The 25,472-nt window shown below is 43.2% G+C and overlaps 1 protein-coding gene across 1 annotated transcript in view; it reads right to left on the reverse strand.

Annotated features, from left to right (window-relative positions):
- The window catches only part of SYT9 (synaptotagmin 9), a 150,537-nt gene that overhangs the window by 76,607 nt on the left and 48,458 nt on the right, over positions 1–25,472 (reverse strand). The window contains exons 2-3 of the mRNA XM_034995270.1: positions 20,210–20,561; positions 10,253–10,799 (exon numbers count right to left, since the gene is read on the reverse strand). Of these exons, the coding sequence (XP_034851161.1) occupies positions 10,253–10,799; positions 20,210–20,561 (899 nt within the window). The remainder of the gene's footprint in view (positions 1–10,252; positions 10,800–20,209; positions 20,562–25,472) is intronic.

The following is a 25,472-nucleotide window of genomic DNA, read 5'->3' on the forward strand; positions in this document are numbered from 1 at the left end:
CCCAAATCTCTAGTGTATGGCTTTGTTATAGTCTCCTGCCTGATCACATTCTCTCCCTTTTATTTATTTATTTTTTAAATCCTCTTCTCTCTTTTTTCAACCAACTTCTTATCAATTCCTTTTATAAAAACCTTTATAATTTTCATCTTTACAGTCATATTCCATCCCTTCATCATATTTACCCTTATTTTTGTACATATGTAAGTTTTTCTTTCCTTAAAATTTTGGGAGGCACTTTCTTCTAACAGACCAAAAAACACCTAAAGTCTAGTGTGTGACACTGATCTATGCACCAGCCTGATCATATTTGATCATATTCTTTTTTTTGTATGTTTGTTTTTTATCTTTTTCTTTTTCTTTTCTTTTTTTTTTTTTTCCTTTTTTCTTTCTTTCCCTTTCTTTCCCCCCGGTTATAGGTCTCTTCTGATTTGTTTAGTGTATATTTTTCTGGGGTCATTGTTACCCTGTTAGCATTTCGTTCTCATTCATCTATTCTCCTCTGGACAAAATGACAAGAGGGAAAAAATCACCTCAAAAAAAAGAACAAGAGGCAGTACCGACTGCAAGGGACCTATAAATACGGACATTAGTAAGATGTCGGAACTAGAGTTCAGAATGATGATTTTAAGGATACTAGCTGGGCTTGAAAAAAGCATGGAAGATATTAGAGAAACTCTTTCTGGAGAAATAAAAGAACTAAAATCTAAGCAAGTTGAAATCAAAAAGGCTATTAATGAAGTGCAATAAAAAATGGAGGCTCTAACTGCTAAGATAAATGAGGCAGAAGAGAGAATTAGTGATATAGAAGACCAAATGATGGAAAATAAAGAAGCTGAGAAAAAGAGAGATAAACAACTACTGGATCACGAGGACAGAATTCAAGAGATAAGTGGTAATAAGGTATGGTATGTGGTAATAAGACGAAATAATATTAGAATAATTGAGATCCCAGAAGAAGGAGAAAGAAAGAGAGGGGCAGAAAGTATATTGGAGCAAATTATAGCAGAGAACTTCCCTAATTTGGGGAAGGAAACAGGCATCAAAATCCAGGAGGCACAGAGAACCCCCCTCAAAATCAATAAAAATAGGTCAACACCCCGACATCTAATAGTAAAATGTACGAGTCTCAGAGACAAAGAGAAAATCCTGAAAGCAGCTCGGGACAGGAGGTCTGTAACCTACAACAGTAGAAATATTTGATTGGCAGAAGACCTATCCACAGAGACCTGGCAGGCCAGAAAGGACTGGCATGATATATTCAGAGCACTAAATGAGAAAAATATGCAGCCAAGAATACTATATCCAGCTAGGCTGTCATTGAAAATAGAAGGAGAGTTATATACAATGGAATATTATGCAGCCATCAACAGGAATGAGATCTTGCCATTTGCAACGACATGGATGGAACTGGAGGGTATTATGTTGAGTGAAATAAGTCAAACAGGGAAAGACATGTATCATATGATCTCACTGATATGAGGAATTCTTAATCGCAGGAAACAAACTGAGTGTTGTTGGAGTGGGGGGTAGGGTGGGAGGGATGGGGTGACTGGGTGATGGACACTGGGGAGGGTGTGTGCTCTGGTAAGCGCTGTGAATTGTGCAAGACTGTTGAATCTCAGATCTGTACCTCTGAAACAAATAATGCAATATATGTTAAGAAAAAAAAAAAGAAGAAGAAGGTAGCGGGAGGGGAAGAATGAAGCGGGGGAAATCGGAGGGGTAGATGAACCATGAGGGACGACAGACTCTGAAAAACAAACTGAGGGTTCTAGAGGGGAGGGGGGTGGGAGGATGGGTTAGCCTGGTGGTAGGTATTGAGGAGGGCACATTCTGCATGGAGCACTGGGTGTTGTGCACAAACAATGAATCATGGAACACTTCATCTAAAACTAATGATGTAATGTATGGGGATTAACATAAGAATAAAATTAAAAAAAAAAAAAAGAAAAAGAAAATAGAAGGAGAGATAAAAAGCTTCCAGGACAAACAAAAACTAAAGGAATTTGCAAACACAAAACCAGCCCTACAAGAAATATTGAAAGGGGTCCTCTAAGCAAAGAGAGACCCTAAAAGCAACATAGACCAGAAAGGAACACAGACAATATACAGTACCAGTATATTACCAAAATATATTAACAAATGTAAATATAAAATATATTATAAAACAACATATAAAATATATATATTAAATATATATTTATATAAATATAAAGTATATATAAAAACAAATATAAATATATCAACAAAATATTACCTTACAGGCAATACAATGGCACTAAATTCTTATCTTTCAATAGTTACCGTGAATGTAAATCGGCTAAATGCCCCAATCAAAAGACACAGGCTATCAGATTGGATAAAAAAACAAGACCCATTGATATGCTGTCTGCAAGAGACTCATTCTAGACCCAAAGACACCACAAATTGAAAGTGAGGGGGTGGAAAACCATTTACCATGCTAATGGACACCAAAAGAAAGCTGGGGTGGCAATCCTTATATGAGACAAATTAGATTTTAAACCAAAGACTGTAATAAGAGATGAGGAAGGACACTGTATCATACTTAAAGGGTCTATCCAACAAGAAGATCTAACAATTGTAAATATCTATGCCCCTAACATGGGAGCAGCCATATAAGCCAATTAATAACAAAAGCAAAGAAACACATTGACAACAATACAATAATAGTGGGGGACTTTAACACCACCCTCACTGAAATGGACAGACCATCTAAGCAAAAGATCAACAAGGAAATAAAGACTTTAAATGACACACTGGACCAAACGGACTTCACAGATATATTCAGAACATTCCATTCCAAAGCAACAGAATACACATTCTTCTCGAGTGCCCATGGAACATTCTCCAGAATAGATCACATCCTAGGTCACAAATCAGGTCTCAACCAGTACAAAAAGATTGGGATCATTCCCTGCCTATTTTCAGACCACAATGCTTTGAAACTAGAACTCAATCACAAGAAGAAAGTCAGAAAGAACTCAAATACATGGAGGCTAAAGAGTATCCTACTAAAAAATGAATGGGTCAACCAGGAAATTAAAGAAGAATTTAAAAAATTCATGGAAACGTATGAAAATGAGAACACAACTGTTCAAAATCTTTGGGATGCAGCAAAGGCAGTCCAAAGAGGAAAGTATATAGCAATGCAAGCCTTTCTCAAGAAACAAGAAAGGTCTCAAATACACAACCTAACCCTACACCTAAAGGAGCTGGAGAAACAACAGCAGATAAAGGCTAAACCCAGCAGGAGAAGGGAAATAATAAAGATCAGAGCAGAAATCAATGAAATAGAAACCAAACAACATAGAACAGATCAACGAAACTAGGAGCTGGTTCTTTGAAAGAATTAACAAGATGGATAAACCCCTGGCCAGACTTATCTAAAAGAAAAGAGAAATGAACCAAATAAATAAAATCATGAATGAAAGAGGAGAGATCACAACCAACACCAAAGAAATATGAACAATTATAAGAACATATTATGAGCAACTCTATGCCAGCAAATTAGATAATCTGAAGAAATGGATGCATTCCTAGAGATGTATCAACTACCAAAACTGAACCAGGAAGAAATAGAAAACCTGAACAGACCTATAACCACTAAGGGAATTGAAGCAGTCATCAAAAATCTCCCAATAAACAAAAGCCCAGGGCCAGATGGCTTCCCAGGGGAATTCTACCAAACATTTCAAGAAGAATTAATACCTATTCTTCTGAAACTGTTCCAAAAAATAGAAATGGAAGGAAAACTTCCAAACTCATTTTATGAGGCCACCATTACCTTGATCCCCAAACCAGACAAAGACTCCATCAAAAAGGAGAATTATAGACCAATATCCTTGATGAACATGGATGTAAAAATTATCACCAAAATATTAGCCAGTAGGATCCAACAGTACATTAAAAGGATTATTTACCATGACCAAGTGGGATTTATCCCTAGGCTGCAAGGTTGGTTCAACATCTGCAAATCAATCAATGTGATACAATACATTAATAAAAGAAAGAACAAGAACCATATGATCCTCTCAATAGGTGCAGAAAAAGCATTGGACAAAGTACAGCATCCTTTCTTGATCAAAACTATTCAGAGTATAGGGATCGAGGGTACATACCTCAATATCATAAAAGCCATCTATGAAAAACCTACAGCAAATATCATTCTCAATGGGGAAAAACTGAGAACTTTCCCCCTAAGGTCAGGAACGCGGCAGGGATGTCCACTATCACCACTGCTATTCAACATAGTATTAGAAGTCCTAGTCACAGCAATCAGACAACAAAAAGAAATAAAAGGCATCCGAATTGGCAAAGAAGAAGTCAACCTCTCACTCTTTGCAGATGATATGATACTTTTTGTGGAAAACCCAGAAGACTCCACCCAAAACTGCTAGAACTCATACAGGAATTCGGTAAAGTGGCAGGATATAAAATCAGTGCACAGAAATCAGTGGCATAACTATACACCAACAACAAGACAGAAGAAAGAGAAATTAAGGAGTCAATCCCATTTACAACTGCACCCAAAACCATAAGATACTTAGGAATAAATCTAACCAAAGAGGCAAAGAATCTATACTCAGAAAACTATAAAATACTCATGAAACAAACTGAGGAAGACACAAAGAAATGGAAAAACGTTCCATGGATTGGAAGAACAAATATTGTGAAGATGTCAATGCTACCTAGAGCAATCTACACATTCAAAGCAATCCCCATCAAAATACCATCCACTTTTTTCAAAGAAATGGAACAAATCATCCTAAAATTTGTATGGAACCAGAAAAGACCCCGCATAGCCAGAGGAATGTTGAAAAAGAAAAGCAAAGCTGGTGGCATCACAATTCCAGACTTCAAGCTCTAATACAAAGCTGTCATCATCAAGACAGTATGGTACTGGCACAAAAACAGACCCATAGATCAATGGAACAGAATAGAGAGCCCAGAAATGGACCCTCAACTCTATGGTCAACTCATCTTTGACAAAGCAGGAAAGAATGTCCAAGGGAAAAAGACAGTCTCTTCAACAAATGGTGTTGGGAAAACTGGACAGCCACATGCAGAAGAATGAAACTGGACCATTTCCTTACACCACACACAAAAATAGACTCCAAATGGTTGAAAGACCTCAGTGTGAGACAGGAGTCCATCAAAATCCTAAAGGAGAACACAGGCAGCAACCTCTTCGACCTCAGCCAAAGCAACTTCTTCCTAGAAACATCGCCAAAGGCAAGGGAAGCAAGGGCAAAAATGAACTATTGGGACTTCATCAAGATAAAAAGCTTTTGCACGGCAAAAGAAACAGTCAACAAAACCAAAAGACAACTGACAGAATGGGAGAAGACATTTGCAAATGACATATCAGATAAAGGGTTAGTATCCAAAATCTATAAAGAACTTCTTAAACTCAACACCCAAAGAACAAATGATCCAATCAAGAAATGTGAAGACATGAACAGACATTTTTCCAAAGAAGACATCCAAAATGCCAACAGACACATGAAAAAGTGCTCAACATCGCTCAGCATCAGGGAAATCCAAATCAAAACCTCAACGAGGGGCGCCTGGGTGGCTCAGTTGGTTAAGCGACTGCCTTCGGCTCAGGTCATGATCCTGGAGTCCCGGGATCGAGTCCCACATCGGGCTCTCTGCTCAGCAGGGAGTCTGCTTCTCCCTCTGACCTTCTTCCTTCTCATGCTCTGTCTCTCATTCTCTCTCTCTCAAATAAATAAATAAAATCTTTAAAAAAAACCTCAATGAGATACCACCTCACAGCAGTCAGAATGGCTAAAATTAACAAGTCCGGAAACAACAGATGTTGGCGGGGATGCGGAGAAAGGGGAACCCTCCTACACCGTTGGTGGGAATGCAAGCTGGTGCAGCCACTCTGGAAAACAGTATGGAGGCTCCTCAAAAAGTTGAAAATAGAGCTACCACACAATCCAGCAATTGCACTACTGGGTATTTACCCCAAAGATACAAATGTAGGGATCCGAAGGGGTATGTGCACCCCGATGTTTATAGCAGCAATGTCCACAATAGCCAAACTATGGAAAGAGCCAAGATGTCCATCAACAGATGAATGGATAAAGAAGATATGGTACACACACACACACACACACACAATGGAATATTACGCAGCCATCAAAAGGAATGAAATCTTGCCATTTGCAATGATGTGGATGGAACTGGAGGGTATTATGCTGAGTGAAATAAGTCAATCAGAGAAAGACATGTATCATATGATCTCACTGATATGAGGAATTCTTAATCTCAGGAAACAAACTGAGGGTTGCTGAAGTAGTAGGGGTGGGAGGGATGCGGTGTCTGGGTGATAGACATTGGGGATGGTATGTGCTATGTTGAGTGCTGTGAATTGTGTAAGACTGCTGAATCACAGACCAGTACCTCTGAAACAAATAATACATTACATGTTAAAAAAAAAGAAGAAGAAGACAGCAGGAAGGGGAAAATGAAGGGGGGGAATCAGAGGGGGAGACAAACCATGAGAGACTATGGACTCTGAGAAATATACTGAGGGTTCTAGAGGGGAGGGGGGTGGGGGGATGGGTTAGCCTAGTGATGGGTATTAAAGAGGGCACGTACTGCATGGAGCACTGGGTCTTATACGCAAACAATGAATCATGGTACACTACATCAAAAACTAATGGTGTAATGTATGGTGATTCACATAACTCTAAAAAAAAAAAAAATAAGTAAAGGCCAAAAACTCAAAATAAAATTGTGCAAAGATAAAAAAAAAAGAAGGAAAGTCTAAACTTTAAAACTTCTAAAGGAAAATATAGGGGAAATATCTTTATGACATACGGTAAGGAAGGATTTCTTAAAAAAGACACAAAAGCATGAAGTTGTGAAGGAAAACATTGTTATGTTTTACTACATTAAACATAAGAACCTCTACTGATCAAAAGGTATCAGCAAGTGAGGAAAAAGACAGTCATAAATTGAGAGATGATGTTTGTTAATACACATCGCCAACAAAGGATTTGCATCCAGCCTATACAAAGAACATATGTGAATCAATAAGGAAAAGAAAAGAGGAAAAAGTGCTGAACAAGCATAATGCAAGAAAGGAAATGTGGATGACCAATAAGCATATCCAAAGATGGTCAACCTTGACAACCAAGGAAATACAAATTACTTACCATGTCACAGGCATGTACATGCACACATAGTAAACACTGGCAACCGTAAGAGTTGGTGAAAATGTGGAGCACGAGGAACTGTCGTACCTCACCAGTGGGAGGATCAATCTGGACAGTTGCCGTGGAAAGGAAGTCCGGGAGGCCTAGAAAAGTTGAACATGTGTGCATCTTACCTGTATCAGGGATATACCCTAGAGGAATTATTGCATATGTGAACTAGGAGATGTGCACAAACATGTTCTCTAGAGTATTAGTCAGAATTGTTAAAAACAAATAACCACCTAAATATCATCAATATAAAAAAGCTAATTCGTCATCTATAATGCAACAGAATAATAGATGAAGAGATCTACTGATCTCTTTTGTTAAATGTCATAAAGTGGGCTGAAAAAAAGAAGCCAAAGAAGAGCTGTGAAAAGCAGAAGCAGACAAAACCAAACAATGTATTGTCTTACAAATATATCACAATATAAATAAAATTCAGGATAGTGTTTTTCCACTTGGCAGGAGTGGACTGAGAGGGAATGGGAGGAGGGAAGACAACCCAAGGGTCAGCAAAAGTACTGGTTCTGTTCTATTCTTCAGATGAACAGTGGGTTCATGCCTGTTCATTTAATTATTCCCTCATGAATCTATATGTGTACATTATATACATGCTATATTATAAAGATTTATTTATTTACTTTAGAGAGAAAGAGAGCACGAGTGGGTGGGGCAGAGAGAGAGGGAGAGAGTATCCAAAGCAGACTCTGCACTGAGCACGGAGCCTGAAGCAGGGCTCGATTTCACATTCCTGAGACCACGACCTGAGCCGAAACCAAGTCAGATGCTTAACCCACTATGCCACCCAGGAGCCCCCTACATGCTATATTACAAAACCAGAAACTTGGCAAGCCTCAGACCTTCACGCTCAGTCTCTACACAAAGTCACAATCAAAACAGCCTCAAATAATAATTTTTAAAATGGAATTTTAAAAACTACATGGCAGTACACCTGAAACTAATGTAATATTGTATGTCAACTATACTTCAATAAAAAACAACTATATGGCAGATTATGAAATAATCTAGAATTCCATTCTCAAAACCTGCCCTCTCTTGCTGGTCATCCAAAGGCCTAGATCAATGCTCAGAATATTTGTTATTGGCCTGAGGAAAGAGCTGAGCGTTTTGAAGCCTCTAGCCGTATCAGTTTTCCTCCTTCATAAATAATTTTACAGTCTCCTCAAATCAGTGGAAATCCAGGATTCTCCAACAATAGACACGGGCACTCTTACTCCCTGGGGAGTGCTAAAATGGCAGTGATCTCAGGGCCAGGAGGTCTCTGCAGGCTGCCATTCTATACTCTCATCCCAGGAGAAACTGTTCTAGATGTTTCCACCAGGGACCAGCCTTATCCAGATTTTTATCAGCTACTGGGTACTCAGTGTTGCTCAGCCCATGAAGTCTCTAGAAGTCCACTCAGAGCAGGATCTCTGTGGAGCTTTCTGATAATCATTCCAGCTACTCTGTGGAATCCATTTGTTAAAAAATATAAATAGATATCACCCCAGATTGTGCGACCAACCCCTGCCATGGAGCATCCCTGTTGGCCCTTAGTACCTCCACTCACTCCCCGGGGGACTCGGTAAACGCTCCAATCAAAGAGTTCCTCCTTGAGCCCTTCGTATCTTAGTGTAAGCAGCCTGTCCACTTTGCTACCTCCTGATTCTGGCAACTGGGATTTGGGATATAGTCTTTACTTCCCCCACCATCCATTTTTGGATTTACAGATATCAACCTTGTCAAGATTGAAGAGATCTGTTCCTTCTCCAATCTCCCAAATCACCTTAGTTTCATCAACTGCTGTTCCCTGCACCTTCTCCAGTTCTTTCTTTCCTTTCCTCACCAGCCAAACTCCACACTACACTTTGCTTATCGGAGTAGCAGGACACACCTGGCACCAGAGAAGGTGCCTCTTGGAAGAGCCAAAGTGTGGGTGAGTCCCCAGTTCACAAAGGTGGCCAGGAGCGAGAAAGTACTAGTGTGGGGATTTGGTCATTGGGCAGAGATTTTGTGTGTTCTCTTCCTGAACAGAATGAGAGCCTTTCCCGTGCTGGACTCCAAACTCAAGCTGGGTCATCATTTGAGCTGAGGAAGGATTATGGTGCTTGGTGCCTTTGGATGCCAAGGCAGAGAATGAAAATTGTGCTGGCCTCAGAAGGGCTCGTATTCTAGGAGACGTGCGAGCAGAGCTGCCTGCAGGAATCTGGATGGAAGAAAGAAACAAGTGGCTTTAAAATACCAGAGTTACCTAAGAGGCATTTCCTCCTTCATAAGGAGTCTTTCAGGAGTGCCAATACACATCTGCAGGACGGGGAAAAGGACAGAAATGGAGTAATAATATCACCACTGCAATCTCATTTAAAATGTAAACATGGGCATGTGGTGTCACTACATAGCACTTCTGCCCTCTCCTGAGCTCTAAATTGGATGTGACCTTCCATAGATTAGCGCTGCCAATATCTGCAGATCTTTTCAAACCGGACTCCTTGTCATTTTGATTCTTTGCTTAAAAATGTGGTGCCAACTCTTCGCAACCATTGTCACTTCTGGGATTAAAGAGGAAGATCTGATCACGGGAAATGCAGCTGAGCTGACCTGGGGACACGGTCAAGGACTTAATGCTCTCAGAGAGTCTGGCAATGGTTTCGCAGCTGCAGATTACAGTTAATAGGATGCCAGGATCCATTTAGCACAAATAACCTAAGAAAGCTCTACAGAAAATGTGGTAAGGAGGGCAGATAATATCTCCTGCCAATTAGGGAAGAGGTAAGAATTAGAAAGCAGAAAAGAGAGAATGTTATGCTTTCATACTGTTTTCATGAATAATTCTGGGAACTTTTAAAATGAATATTGTTAAAGACCTGTTTCTGGGAAGGTACAAGAAGGTTCTGAGACAAAAGCTATCCGGACACTGAAGTGAATTTTATACTTCGTCCCTGCAAAAAAATAAGGTGTAAGTAATCTGTTTACAGGTGGACCAAGAAGCCGCCCCCAGAATGGAGAAATGCTGGACTTACGTTGGTGACATATTCGATATCCTTCCAAAGGATGCACTCCCTGGGGAAATCAGCCAAGTCTAAGAAGTGATCCACCACCACTTGGCCAATTAGGTCATGGCGAGAGAACCTGTCAAAGTCATACACAGAGAAGTGAAGCTTCCGGGCTGCAAGGTCATTGTAGGGTACTGGAAACAAAAACACTTCATCAAACACAGGGTTCAGGGTCTTTCTGTGAACTTTAGTCTGGTGTTTGGTTTTCCGATCAGGAAGCAAATAGATCTTGACATAAGGATCTGAAGTCCCAGAAAAGTCCTTGGCAGGCAAATTGACAGCTTTGTGAATCTTCACTATGAGCTGCTCTAAGTCACAGTCATATTTTAAAATGAAATTCAGTTTCCCACAGGCTTTGCTATTACCCCTTGTCCCATCATCATTATCCAGTGACCGCTGCTTATATAACTCTGGTTTAATTCGACCAATTCCAGTCAACTGTTCCTGTTTTTGAAGCTGCTGGATATTGAAGTCCGGGTTTGACAGGTTGAGTTGTCTTCGGATTGAATTATGCCTTGAGTGAAGAGCAAGAGAGAACAAAGTTACAACCTCATTAGCCACGGGTCTTTCAGAAACTTGTGCCCGGGATGTAGGTACTGTTAAAAACTTAGATCTGTGGGGTTTTTTTTTTGGGGGGGGGGTCTAAATTCAAAATGCCCATCAATGTGAGTAAGCTGCTCTCCAAGGCCTGAAGCTCAAAACTGAGGCCATCAGGAAACGAACCTACTAACACGTGACCTTGGAGCTTTAAAGGTTTAATGCACTTTCGAAACTAATACACCATTAAAGAAGCTTTTTCAGCCGGCAGAATGTAAAGGTTTGTACAAACTGCTTTAAAAATAAAATTGTTCACCTTTACATATAATGTCATCCTGAAATTGAAACGTGTTGTCTTAGGGAGAACGCATCTGTCTCTAAATCACATAGAATTTCCTGTCACCGGCTTATAACTTTATTAGTAAGTAAGTACTTGCTGGTTCAAATCAAAGCATTTCATCATAAGAACACAGCTTTTGCTCTCGTGAGAATGCGTGTGACAGGATGCGTCCGCTTCCAGTGGACTGCTGGCTCTGACGTGCAGATGGCGGCTCCATGACAGCGTTTCCGTCATACCATGTGATCGGGGGGAAGGGCTTTATTTCTGTCATAAACACTAAGAGTATAAAAATTAAAGGTAAGCTGCTATAAATGTGTATAGGGATTCAGAGAAGGTTGAATACTGATATTTGCAAATTAAATATTTGCTGGCAGAATCTACTCTTCACCCTATAAGCTTATTGGGTTGGGTTAGTGGTTTCCCTGGAATTCTCTTTGAAACCTGCCTTATCTGTGTGAGTCCTCATGAACTGAGAGAAGTAGTCATTACATGCAAGGTTGTTTTTAATGTTATTTGTGTTTGTTTTCAGCCCAGAGTTCAGAGTCATTGTATTGTATTTTCTGTTATCTCTCAATAACCCTAATTAAATTAGTAGCCGCTCTCCACCAGTAGGTGAAAGGGAACAACCAGGCTGTCTTTGAGGGGACTGATAAATAGCTGGAGAGGCAGAGTAAACATCTGAGTTTGTCTTCTTTTCCTTTTTGAGACTACTTTATGAAACAAAGGTGTCAAATGGGATTAATAGGCCCCCCAAACATGTTTGAAATTATTCTCCCTTGTGATATAGATGCTGTTATGCTGAACACTCCTCTTCATCCTCAATGTGCTCCTGGCCACTCATCACCCCCCCGGTACAACAGGAACACCACCACAGAACTGTCAGGTGCGCCCGTCACAGCCAACATGGCCCCCCGCAAGCGGATACGCCCAGGGCACATGCATTCCCGTATGTGCAAAAACCGTGCGGTCTCGAAGTCTCTGTTGTCAGATTTCAATTTTGTACAAAGAAATCCACCATCTTAAAAGTCCTCTCTGCATTTTCTGACTTCTCGGGGCGGGGTGGGGGGAGAGCAGGGGATGCTGTTAAACACCTCAAACCAGCTCCCTGTGAGAGTACAGCCCCGCCATTCGCTTGTCCAGACACTGACCCTTTGCAGGGCTGGAACAGAGCTCCAGTCTCACCCTCCTGGGATCCCTGGGCAGAAGGGATTGGCACGGAGCAGCCAGCATCCAGCCCTACGCAGAGGCCATAAGGGGCTGGGATCTGTTCTGGCTTCTGCTGTTGATTTTTCCCTCCAGGCTAGATTCAAACAAGGGCCATGCCTGGGTCTGGTGTCAATTCCTGCCTACAACAGGCCATTCCAGAACTGTTTAGTGATGCCGTTTAAAAAGATTTTATTTATTTATTTGACAGAAAGAGAGATAGCGAGAGCAGGAACACAAGCAGGGGGAGTGGGAGAGCGAGAAGCAGGCTTCCCTCTGAGCCGGGAGCCCGATGTGGGACTCGATCCCAGGACCCTGGGATCATGACCTGAGCCGAAGGCAGACGCTTAACGACTGAGCCACCCAGGCGCCTGTAGTGATGCTGTTTAAATACTAAAAGTGCTTCCTCACGGCCACAAGATGCACTTTCTTTGGACCAATGTCTGATGGAACCCCTGTCCTGTGTCTGCGCTAGACCCAGAACCTGCCACTCAGCTACCACTTTTCTCCCAAGGTGGTTGCCGAGCAGACTCTCTGTGTGTAACAACTTACCTTTGGGTTTTCTGAGTACTGGCTTTAGACTCCTCACAGCAACATTTTGTCTTAACCCTATCTGTAGGACTAGGCCTGCCATGTAAATTTAAATTTTAAATTTAAAACACATGAATCTGCCTGCTTGCAATGGAACATATTCCATTTTACTTGTACATCTTCTTAGAGAGGAAATCTAAACAGAAATAAGTCCCATGTGTTCTGCTCCTCCTAACCACAATGGCTTGCCAGGCGACCAAGGGTGCGGACTGGGCAGGGCATCATGAAGAGCTCTGACTTCAAAGACCAAAACAAAACCCTAAATGCACAGGAGGCCTCCATTCAAAATTCCAGTAGAGCTGAAGATTCTTTTTAAAAATCAAGCACGGATAGGAACACTATTATCCACCGAAACGTCTTCCATCGCTAGTTTCCTTCCCAACACTTCTGCCTCCATTCAGAATCCCACTTACTATTTGGGAAAAAGTTGAATCCCACTCTAAGGCGGTGGTTTAAAGCAGACAGCCAACTGTAACAGGCCATGACAGTTCTCGCTCCCTGGGATCTCTTTCAATCACTTTCAATTTCCTTTCAGGAGCAAATCAGGGATTACTGGAGTTGGGGGGTGGGCGAGCAGACAAGAGAAGCTCAGAGCAGTCAGGGAGCCAGGGTAATTCGCAACCTCCCTACCTAACCTCTGCAGCTCTCTGGGCTGAGACATGAGCAAGAAAGGCTGCCCCTGGGATGAGAAGAAGACAAAGGAGAGGAAATGGAAAATCAATACCCCATCGCTCTCATAGGCTGCTCACATGGAAGTGGGAAGGAAAAGCAAGGCTGAAGCAAGAGAGAAGATAGATATGGAACAGAATGTTTTGATCTGGCTCCTGCCAGCCCAGGCGAGGTAGTTCTAAAATGGTCCATGGAGGTGGCCCTTGACTCCAGTAAACTAGAGGCCCCCAGGGCAAAGGTCTGGAATTTTAAGGTCACAGAGTGAGCGTGACAAGGAGGGATCTGTGTCTGAAGCAGGCAGTCCTCTGAGCAGGTCTGGGAAGTCCTGAATTTGGTGTTCTCGGGACTTAATGTGGGCAATGAAAGAAAGGAGAAGGAATGGTTTCCAAAGACTGGGGGTGGAAAGGAAAGCTGAGAGATGGGGTCCTCTGTAAATAAGTCACACTCTGACGCTGTCTTAGAGAAGCCGGACACTGGGGTTGAGATCCTCAGCTTTACCCACCTCCCATCCTCCCTTAGTGCAGGTGGAGGACATTTTCCTGTCGTGGAAGAGAGCTGAAAGACTGGATGTGGCTGGCCCACATCTGAGTTGGAAGATTGGTGGTTGAGCCTGGAGAAAGCCTAATTTCAAAGATGATTAACAAAATCTGTGAAGCAGATTTCCCACAACAAACTCAAAAACACTTTAATGCCTGAAAGGAATCTGAGCCTCGCCGAGTCGCAGCCTCAGGTCAGCAGAGGCAGGAGCCCAGGTGCAAAAAGCTTTTCCTCCTCTCCTTTCCTCAATTTGAATTAACGAGTTCCAGGATCCCACTTCAAGTCCCCAAAGTCTTGGTCCCTGAACCATGACCTAAAAAGCCAACTACTTCCACTGGATTTTAAGAAAGAGGACAATACCACAATTCACCAAATACGAATGTGCAAAGCAAGGGGTCAGGTAGGGTGGAAGGCACAGAGAGGCAAAGCCTAGTCACCGCCTACAAGGAGTTGGCTGGCCAGGGGGGTGATAGAATAGTCAAACGCTAACTACACAGCAGGTCAGAAGAGGAGAAGAACTGACCAGACGTTAAGGAGCCACACAGGCAGAGAGAGAGGCCGCTGGCTTGGGGAATGGTCATGGAGGAAACGGTACTCTCCCCAAGCCTGGCTACTTAACTTGGCCTCATATTATCAGCCTCCAAATTGATGCTATAGACCTCAATAGGGAAATTAAGGGAAGTTTCCATCTTGGCTCCCAGCTCTCCAGCAGGATAGGATCTTCAACTCTTCTGCCTCCACAGCTTTCTCCTCACATACGCCTACATCTTCCATCCAGGCTCTGTGGGAGAGCCAATGTCCATCATTCTCACCATTCCTTCCACCTCTGGGTCTCCCATGCAATTCCAGGCAACCCGCCATCACTTCAGTGACCCCATCTCAGAGGTGACACTTGGCTTATCCTTTCCCTGGTTCTGGGGTACCGGTGTCGACAGAGCTTCGGGGTTCAAGGAGAGGAAAGAGAGAAGCAAACTGTGATTTCAGAACCACATGGGTTTCTTTACTAGGTTCAAGTCAAGACAGGGAAGTTTGGAAACAATGGGGATAGGATTGTTTCCCTTCTTGGAAGTTCTCCGGGTGATAGAGAGGAGAGAGTTGGGTTGTCCTGAGCCACAGACAGACAGAGAAGAGGAAAGTCTCAGACAGGGGCAGATGCGGTGAACTGACTACAGGGCAGAAGGAAATGGGGATCTTTCTTAGCACAGGATTCAGAGGCTTCCAGAATGAATGATATAAGAAAGATGTAAGCATCCCACCTTTGCCAGTGGAGGTGTGTGATCAAGTGGAGTCGGAAACTCTGATGCATGACCTGCTTCTTCCCACACCTTCCACCCAAGTTAAACAAGTTTGAAATCTTGGTGTCACTTCCAATATTTTATTCCCTATTTCTAAGATGAGCTTATGTCTACCAACACCTTCTCAAAAGTAGCTCACAACTCATGCCTCTTTCCACTTCCATTGCTTCCAACTGAGCTCAGGCCTCATCATCACAGGCCTGAATCAGCCCCTGTGGCCAGCCTTCACACTGTCCCAAGCATTTTAGACACTCCTGCCAGATTAATCTAGAGAGCAATTTGAGCACTTCAATGTGTGTAACTGGCGCTCTTCTCATCCATTTCCCCAACTAGGCTGTGGACCTTTTGAGGTCAGGGCTGTATTTTTTTTTTTTTACCTCTTTATTACCAGCACACGATATAGAACTTTGCACATAGCAGATGCTTAATACAACTGTCTGGAGTAAATATATAAATGCAAAGGACATAACAGTTTCCAATAACTAACTCCCAGTAGAGAAAATGCACATTTACATCTAGTTTCAGAATCTCACAGGAGTTGAGAGACGTCTAAGCAGCTTCCATTTCTGAAGCCATCAGTTTATTAAAACCTGAAGAGATATCTAAGAGTAGTTAAAAAACTGTTGTGTTTAAATGTTTACATCTAACCAGTGTTTTCAACACACACACACACACACACACACACATACAGCTTAATAGAATCATGCTACTTTTAGAGTAATTACAATATTTAATCTTAGCATACCACTTACTGAAGTTGTGGCCAGCAATGGGACCCGAATCTAAAAATGCAATGACTGTCATCTTCTTTCAACTCCGTCAGAATATTTCTGTGACTCTAGGGATTGCTTTTCAGATATAAAGCCAAAAGTCTACACGTAAGGCTCTGAATGAAGGTAAGTCCTTGGACAAAAGGCCTTCTACCAGCCTCATCCCATATAGGCCCTTCCTCAGTTTACACTTCTGACCTTTTGCCATTCTGATCAGCAGAACACAAGTGGCTGGATACTGATGCACGTATCCTGTCAGTCATTCATGCAAAAAGTCTGCTCTATGCCAGGGGTTGTGCTAGGTGTTAGATATACAGGGAGAAACAAAGCAGATGTGGTCTCCGAGCTCGCAGAACTCGTAGATTAGAGAGGGGGTACAAGTGAGAAGCAAACAAATAATCATTGAGTTAGAGTTCAGTCCTGTGAAGAAATGCAAGCAAGGCAGCGTGTGAGAGAATGAAGAGTGGGAAGGGGTCGAGGAAAGGGCACATACTTCAGACAGGGTGGTCGGGGAGGTCTTTCTGAGGAGGTGATGCTTTAGGTGGGACATTAAAGCTGTAAAGGAGCTGGAGAGGAAAAGGAAAAGCATTCCAGGCAGAGGGAACTGCATGTGTGAAGGCCTCCAGGCAGGAAAAGGCAGGGGTACTGAAGGCGCTGAGAGAGAGGCTAGTGTAGCTGGAACGTGACGAGCTTTCCCAGGTAAAGCTTCCTAGTGAGTTCATGTCCTCCGGGGTAGTGCTGCTTGGCGTTGAGGCAGAGCGCTGACAGAAGGAGACTGTGGCAATAACATGCAGGCCCTAACAGGCCTGATAAAAAGATGCAGTGTGGCAATTGAAATTTTTATAAAACTAAAGTGTTACCTAGGTCCCATCTTGGGATGTGAATCAGGAAATGCATTAGGTGGCCTGTCAAGGTTCCTTCTATTTTGAGGACCCAGGGATTTTTTAAAAATTGGAATAGAGGGGCGCCTGGGTGGCTCAGTCGTTAAGCATCTGCCTTCGGCTCAGGTCATGATCCCAGGGTCCTGGGATCAAGCCCCGCATTGGGCTCCCTACTCCTCAGGAAGCCTGCTTCTCCCTCTCCCACTCCCCCTGCTTGTGTTCCCTCTCTCGCTGTGTCTCTCTCTGTCAAATAAATAAATAAAATCTTTAAAAAAAATTGGAATAGAGATCTCTAAAATGTTCTGGTATTGAAGCATTCTGGGAAAAAAAAATCCATATTCCCAGAATATTACACAAAAGGGATTTCATCTAAATTGAAAAGAATGAACAGGAACTTTAGAGGGTTCTAATAGTAACTGAGCCAACTAGAAACAGAATGTTAACATGCTTGATCTTGGGAAAACAACAGAAAGTCATCCTGACCAGAAACCCTCCGGGGAGATAAAACAACGCCATCTTTAGGGCCTTCCATAGACATTGGTAGGAGCCGCACATATTCAAGCTCAAGAGGCCAGGAGAAGGTGAGCTTCCCAATATCAATGCTGGGACAGAAGCTATGCCGATGAGTCACAGGGACAGCAGGGATGCCCTTAACAGGGAGTCTAAGCCTTATGTTCTGTGGGTCAAGAAGGTGTCCTGGGACCCTTGGGACAAGTCACAATGGCTGCAGGAGGGAAGCAGTAAGAAAGAAAGAGACAGCAGTGAGGAAGTAAGGAAAATCATGAGGGAAAAAAAAGGAAGAAATAAGAACTAGCAGAGCAGACTGTTGAGAGCCGTCTCAGCACAGAGTACCCCCCGCCCCAAATTCAGTATCACAAATGTTACTTAAAAAAGAATGTTAAAAATGTTTTGGAACATGAAGGAAATTTCATTCATTTCTCCCATTTTGTCAGTAAAAAAGGGCTTGTGTTTGTTTATAACATAACACAATCCCTCAAGAATTAGAAGACCATACACGACTCATTAGGGTGAGACCATGAATCATAGATACGTATTTTCAGACATAACCCATAACACTAGGTCAGTAGTAATTTAGATAAGAATGTTTTAAATGCATAATGATGCAAACTACCAGTATTAGGTCAAATGCAGCTGGAAAGAGTTTAATAGTTTTCTTGTGGTCAGATATTACTAAACTTGATTTGGTCATAAGAGAAGATAATTACATGACTCCAAAACTAAAATAAATCTAAATGCAAAGTTCATTTTATAGAGATAATTCCTTTGCTTTCCCCTTTTTGTCTTTTTCTCCTTCTACCCCATTTCCATAAATCAGTGGTGAAGATACCAGTTTTTATTTTTTTACCACAACTTTTATTTTTAAATGAAATATATTTCTCGAGGTGTAGAGTACTTAAACATTTTTCTAAAATAAATATTGTGATAGAGTGATATGACTGCTGTCAAGTCATTAGAATTATGGCACAGTCCTCAGATCCATAATCTAATAGAAAGCACAGTACTATCTATCACCTTGTAGCGATGGGACGCGGATCAGAAAAATTAATGTGCAGAGTAAAACCGAACAGGAGACAATTTCAGTGGATCCTCCATCTGAAAGACTCTGGTTATTGAAATACTGAAGGAATGTTATCCCGAGTCTGCACCACGGTATGAACTCCATGACTGCATCAAACAGAGCTCCAGTTATATTTAAGTCTGTATCTAAAGAGAAATCCTAGTGAGAAAATCTGAGGAGTTCTAAATCAAATGGCAAACAGCCATCCATTTCCTCACAGAGGAATATTTTAGGTTTAGCTCTTCGATTCAGAATTGGAAATGATGCTAAACTAGGTTTGTGGAAAAATTAAATTATAAACTGTCATATTCCATCCCACTTAATGGGAATGTGCAGAGTCTCTAGGATAAACTCAATTAACATAAAAAAGGGTAAAATCTTATTTCTGTTTCTAGAGAACAAATAAAAAAGATTTTTTAAAAATGCCCCCAAACTTTCCGAATGACAGCACAGGTTATTCCTCTGGCTATCGCTCGAGCAAATATTTTCATTTAAAAAAAGCTGCTTCCTTTATCTCTCTTCCTGAAATGTCCTATTAAAAGTGGATCTTTATATCCAGTGATTCAGAATTGGCCGTTTAACCTCAAAGACACATCCGTGCCCACATCTGAGTTTTGGGAGAAGCCAGTCGCAGTGAGAATGATCATGACAAGAGCAATACTGGAATGAAAACGGCAGCTCGGGCTTGAGTGCTTACCAGGCGCAGCCTGTGCAAAGCGCATGAAGTGCATGTTCCTGCTTCATTCTTAAAACCACCCATATGTTGCTATTCTCACTGTTCCTCTCTCACAGAAGAGGAAGTGGAAACATGGAGGCTAAGTAATATATCCAGGGTCACACACATAAGTAAAGCCATGAACCTGACCCCAGAGCCCTTGCTTTTAATCACTGCGCTACATGATCTCTCTCCTGCTTCAAGCACAGAGCATCCCACGGAGACAGTGACCCTAGGCCTGGTACTCTAGGCCTTGCAAAGGCTGAAGATGGACAAAGGCCTCCAGCCACTTCGTGGACTCCAAAGACAGCCTGCGTGTGAGAGCTCGGCTAGGTCAGAAGCACGGAGCGTAAGTCCGATAGCCCTAGGAAGGCCGCGGGAAGAGCAGTTAAGGGCTCAGGCGCTGCTGTTGGATGAATCACGGTTCAAACCCTGAGTGCGTACCAACATAGGACTTTTTTACTTAAACTCTTGACTTAAGTTTCTTCTTGTGTGAAATGAAAATGGTAACTTTTGCATCTCACGCAAAGTTGTGGACTATAGTAAAATAATGCACAGGAAGTTCTTAGAACTTGACATGTCACTATTCTTATTATGGACTAAGTGGAGACTACGTGGAGAGCTCAGGAGAGGTAAGGAACCTCACTGGAGCATAGGAAGCACCCCGTTTTCCCATATTCATGTCTCTGACACTGAATGGACGTGCAAAAGGTCACAGGCCCCAGGCTCATCTGTGCTACTGCTGGCAAGGGAGGGAAGCGAGGTGGTCCCTGCCTTGCATCTGGAAAGGAAAGGGGCGTTACTGACCGGGCCGACGAGCTCGGCGCTGTGACTTGGCGCTGCACACGGACGCCATGGGCACAGTTCTCCTGGCCCCCGGCCTGGGTCGAGAGGGGAATGTCAGGGGAGGTGTGGCTGATCTTCATGGAGGAGTCAGGGCAGGGGGTGGGAGGGTCTAGGAAGCCCTCACTGTTCTCCTGCTCATTGGTCTCTGTGTCCGTGTAGTTAAGAGGTTCCCGATTGTTGTCTTTGCTACCAGACAGCAGGCCTCGTTCTCGCCACGGAACCCAGCAGAGTTTCCAAGACACGAAGAGAGACACGCCAAAAAGCGCGAGGCCACAGGCAGTGACCATGAGGGTCAGCAGGCTCACCGAGATATCTGCAAAGAAGCAAAGGTCAAAGGTCAGTGCGATGGCTCTTCCTGTGCCCATCCATTGCACAGTGTGGGCAGAATGACCCTTTCATCCCTCCATCCCTCAGGAGCTGGCCACAGGGCCACCTGATGCCGGCACGGGGACAGTGAGACTCAGACACAGCACAGAGAAGGGAACATGCAGGCAATATTTCAAAACAATGAACAGTCTGCTCTAGCAAGAGACAGAGTGTATTCAGGGAGACCAGGAACGCCCTCCAAGTCAACTGAGACCCTACACCACGGCAATACAAAGCACTGAGGTTTTGTGAGCAGGGCAGCTTCAGCGGTCCTTAAAAATTACTCGGTCATTTCAGAGAGCTATATAATAGAATTTGGGAACTGTTTAAGTCACAACTTTCTTAAACAAGAGAAACTAGAGTGCTTTCTTTCTCTTTTTGATATGAGTTTTAAGGGTCTAAGCAAAATGAAGCTCAAGTCCTCTGAAGCCTCAAGAATACCCCCCCAGCCAGTGGCCAGGTGCCCAGGACCCAGCGCCGACCATCACAGTTTGGGTTCCTCAGTAGCAGACCCTGAGACAAGTATTCAAGGGCAGATGGTTTATTTAGAAGGTGAAGAAAGCACAGGCGGGGGAGTAGGGAGGTGGTCCAGGGAAGGCAGCCAGCAAAGGGGGCTTTACCAAGCCAGTTACCACAGATGGACGGGACACCTCCTGGGCAAGCGTCACACCTCAGTCACCCCACACAAGGAGCATTTCCCACCTGCAGCACAAGGGGCAAAGTAAGCTTCAGCGGCCAAAAAATCCCACATTCAAATAAATGCAGCAGCTGGCCTGTGGAGGTCAGCAGGCATGCACCGAACTGGTGAGGGTGAGTGGATATGCCGACGCAACCACGGCATCTGTTACCTGGACCGTGTGGCCTCCGCTAGGGTCCACGCCAGCGCAGGGGCTGTGCCCCTAACTCCCAGAACAAAGTCCAACCTCCTCCAGGCTTCTGCCCCATGCTACAGTGGAGCCAGGGAGGCTGAGGCATCAACGGGAGCCCATTCCTGGCGCTGTGGTGGTTGTAAACCCCTTTCTTTCAAGGACACTCCCACCTGCCCCTACTGTGCCCCATTACACTCAGGAGCTCCAAGTATTCTCCCAGGTTTTGCCTTTACAGTCCATCATCAATATTTGCATTGCTTCAGCCAAAGTTTTCTGAATGTCCATTACGTGCCAGGCACTGTGCTAGGTTTTGGAAATAGTACAAGGCGGGGACATGACAGACACACTCCATACCTTCTTCATAGACTCATATTCTTGTGAAGGACATAATTAGGAATAAGTTAATTTTCACAATATCAATTATCCACAGCATGCCAACGATCCATGATGTGAGACAACTGGTATTTCTGCTGAGGCATGCATGTGAGCCCCTACTGGGAGTCACTCACCTGCTGAGCCAAGCTGACCCCCCACTACCCGTGTGCTTTTCAACATGACTCTGAAGGTACTTTGATCATTCTTATGAAATGATAAATCAGTTTCTTCATGAAAAATTGCTCTTGAGAGAATGCCAGCTGCCAAGGGCTGAGGACGGATCTAATGTATCTCCTCTATGCCTCCCCATCGATCTTTGTCCTTTTGGTGAAATAGTATTCTATCTCTGTTCAACAGCACTGGAGTTTCACATGGGCAAGTGAGCTCAAATCTGCCACCTTTCTCTCCTCAGCTCCCACTGCAAGGGGGTCCGCAAACTATCCAACAATTGAAAACAAGGATGGGTTCCCTCAGTCCATCCATGAACCAGTAACATTGAGGAATTTCTGGAATTGTTTTAAAGGAAAGCCAATTAGTACTGAACACTGAACACAAGCAAATGAAGGGACACTAAGGAAACAATAAAAATTAAAACTCCCAGGTGCAGAGCAGCAAGGGTAGGGATGGGGGCAGGAAAGAGAGTCAGTGGGGGCAAAGTAAAGGGCACCAGAAATCACACCTCATGGAGCCCCAACATGAGGCAGGAAGAGGGCATGGTCTGGCCACACAGGCTCCACTGGGTTCTGACGGCTCACACAGAGAGTGGAAAATCTGTCAGCGCAAACTTCTGGGGTAGGTGGCAGAGCTGGGGATGCAGAAAGGAGGAGACTCTGTCCCAGTTAACCAGGCTGCCACAGCAAACATCAACTCCCACCTTGTCCAATAAAATCTAAAACCAAAACAGGCTCCACACCACAGTGAAATCCCTTAATACCTTCTGTAATCCAAACGGAGGCAAAACTCCTCGCCTGTGTCCTGTCAGTCACTTGGGCGCTGTCCCGACACGGACATTGCTACAAGACACCAGCAAAGGCTGGAGCTGGGTGCGCTGGGAAGCAGTAGGGTTCAGTAGGGCAATGTGCTAATGATATTGTTATTCACCAAATATTCGCTCTCCCCCACCACAGCGCCCCCTATGCCGAGGAAGGAGAATCAAGCCCAAGCCCTAGAGGGTTGGTTTTGTCTACGTGACTTGCTCTAGTCAATAAAATAAGGGTAGATATGGCCCATGCCACCTCTGACCAGGGGACTCTGGGCTTCCACCTTCTGCCATGAGAAGAAATCTTAAATAAAGCTCAGTCTTCCAACTTAGGTGCTATAATGGGAAGACTTGTGGCACAGGCCCAAAGTCCAGAATGAGGAACAAACTTAAACCTGACTCCCAGACTGGGGCAGAGCTGCAGCTGGTCCACAGATCCATGAGCAAAACCTAAATAGTTGATGTTTTAAGTCACTAACATTCTGAAGGTGTTTGTTACCATGGCAAAAAAGCTGACTAATACACATGACCATATAATTTATTGTCCAAAGCTGGGACACCTTTAAGAGAGACAAAGGGTGGGGGCACGTGGGTGACTCAGTCAGTTAAGCATCTGACTCTTGATTTTGGCTAGGTCATGATCTCAGGGTCATGGGATCGAGTCCTGCATTGGGCTCATTCTCCCTCTCCCTCTGCCCATCCCCCACGTGCGTGCACTCTCTCTCTCTAAATAAATCTTAAAAAAAAAAAAGAAAGAGAGAGAGAGAAGGGGTGATATTAATAATCACTTGGGACAAGAGAATTCACCCAGTACTCAGGGTAAACCAGAGCATATGGTCACTGGACTCATCACCCTGGTACAACATAACCTCTCAGGGTTAACGTGGCACAGACAACATGCTAAATAAAAGAAATTAAAGCCTAGGCCCCCACAGGGCCCTGACCCAACTCAAGAATGACCCCAGCTTGTTAGTTGACTCCCAGCTCGTGCACCCAAAAACACAGCTTGCTCCTAAGTCTAGTCATAGGGCATCCATGAGAGCAAGAATCTTGTCTATCTCAGCCTTGAATGCCAAATAACTAAAAGAATGCCTGGCACATAGTAGGCATTCAGTAAATGTCTGATGACACCCACCTAAGGAGCCCTATAGCCACCGGCTACATTTACCACGAATTATGGTTGTGACTTGCAAACTCTAGGAGGTGCTACTCACATTCATAATCATTGTAGATTTTTGTGCATATAGGTATTACAGAGAATTGCTGGCAAATGACAAAAATGATTTTTTCTTATTCACACAAAGGTGCCATGTGGGTTAGCAATGGGCCAGGGAATACCTTCCAGGAGAAACCTATGGTGACCTACACAGACACACCAACCACTAAGCACAATCATCTGGGCTTCTATTTTGCAAACAACTCAGGGTTTTTCTGGACACTTTTTTCTCTTTTTTCAGAACAAAGTGTGAGAAAACTGTTGTGGAGTGACCATGGCCATAGATACTACCCACTTCAGACTCACGACCTTAGGAAAGGAAGAAGGAGAATCAGCTCAGAATCACATAATAGTTTTGCTTAGAAGAGAAGTTATTTCCTAAGTTAGGTGGTAGGTACATGGCCATTTGTTTTATGATTGATCCTGGAACCATATGTATTCACTATATATATTCTTTGGCATTTATGGCATATTTCATAACAAAAACTAAAAAAAATAGTAACATCGAAAAAATAATTATTCTAAAGATAAATTTTCTAAAAAATGGGGAAGTATAATTAGTTCTTTTGACCAAGAGCCAAGAGAATAACCAGATGGTGATTCAGGGATGAAAGGAGGCAAATGGCCACCCAGTTCTGATCAGATCCCTGGAGGTGCTGCTGCTTAGGGGTGACTGTGCATGAAAACTGTACCCAGACCTGACATAGAATACATTCTTCCAGGGAAGATGTGGCATAGAAGACCCTGCCACTAGGACTGACCATCAGAACTCTCTTCTCCCTGCTATTAGGTGTAGCCATTGGACATGACGTACTATAGCAAGACCCCTCAACACCAGATCCGAGACACCATGACATCCCTACACTCAACAGATATCCCAGCTATATACCTATAATCCTAAGGGATCCATGCAAGCCTAAAGACTTGTTTTGGAATGGCAAACATTACTGTCCAATGAATGAAAGACTCAGAAAATATACCATTCTCCTTCTTGAGGATAAACCTTCTCCTGCATAAAACCTAAGGAAATTCTCCAGACAAATACAAATTTATGTCAGAATAGAGAACCCAAGAAAGGAAGGACATACTACATAAGATACACACTTACATACTGTGTACCACAAGAATTAGTGATAAGCAAAGGAAACAGCACAAAGTGCATTAAATCTAAATAATTGCTGGTTATGAGGTTATGAAGTTTAATGTAACTGTTCAGGAAAAAAAAAACTTAAAAGAGCAAAAACTTAAAAAAAACTTAAAAGAGCAAAGGAGTTGGTGGGGATGCGGAGAAAGGGGAACCCTCTTACACTGTTGGTGGGAATGCAAGCTGGTGCAGCCACTCTGGAAAACAGTATGGAAGTTCCTCAAAAAGTTGAAAATAGAGCTACCATACGACCCAGCAATTGCACTACTGGGTAT

Source organism: Mirounga leonina, unplaced genomic scaffold (genome assembly GCF_011800145.1).
Source record: "Mirounga leonina isolate KUSES-001 unplaced genomic scaffold, KU_Mleo_1.0 Mir_92, whole genome shotgun sequence".
Classification (NCBI taxonomy): Eukaryota; Metazoa; Chordata; class Mammalia; order Carnivora; family Phocidae; genus Mirounga; species Mirounga leonina.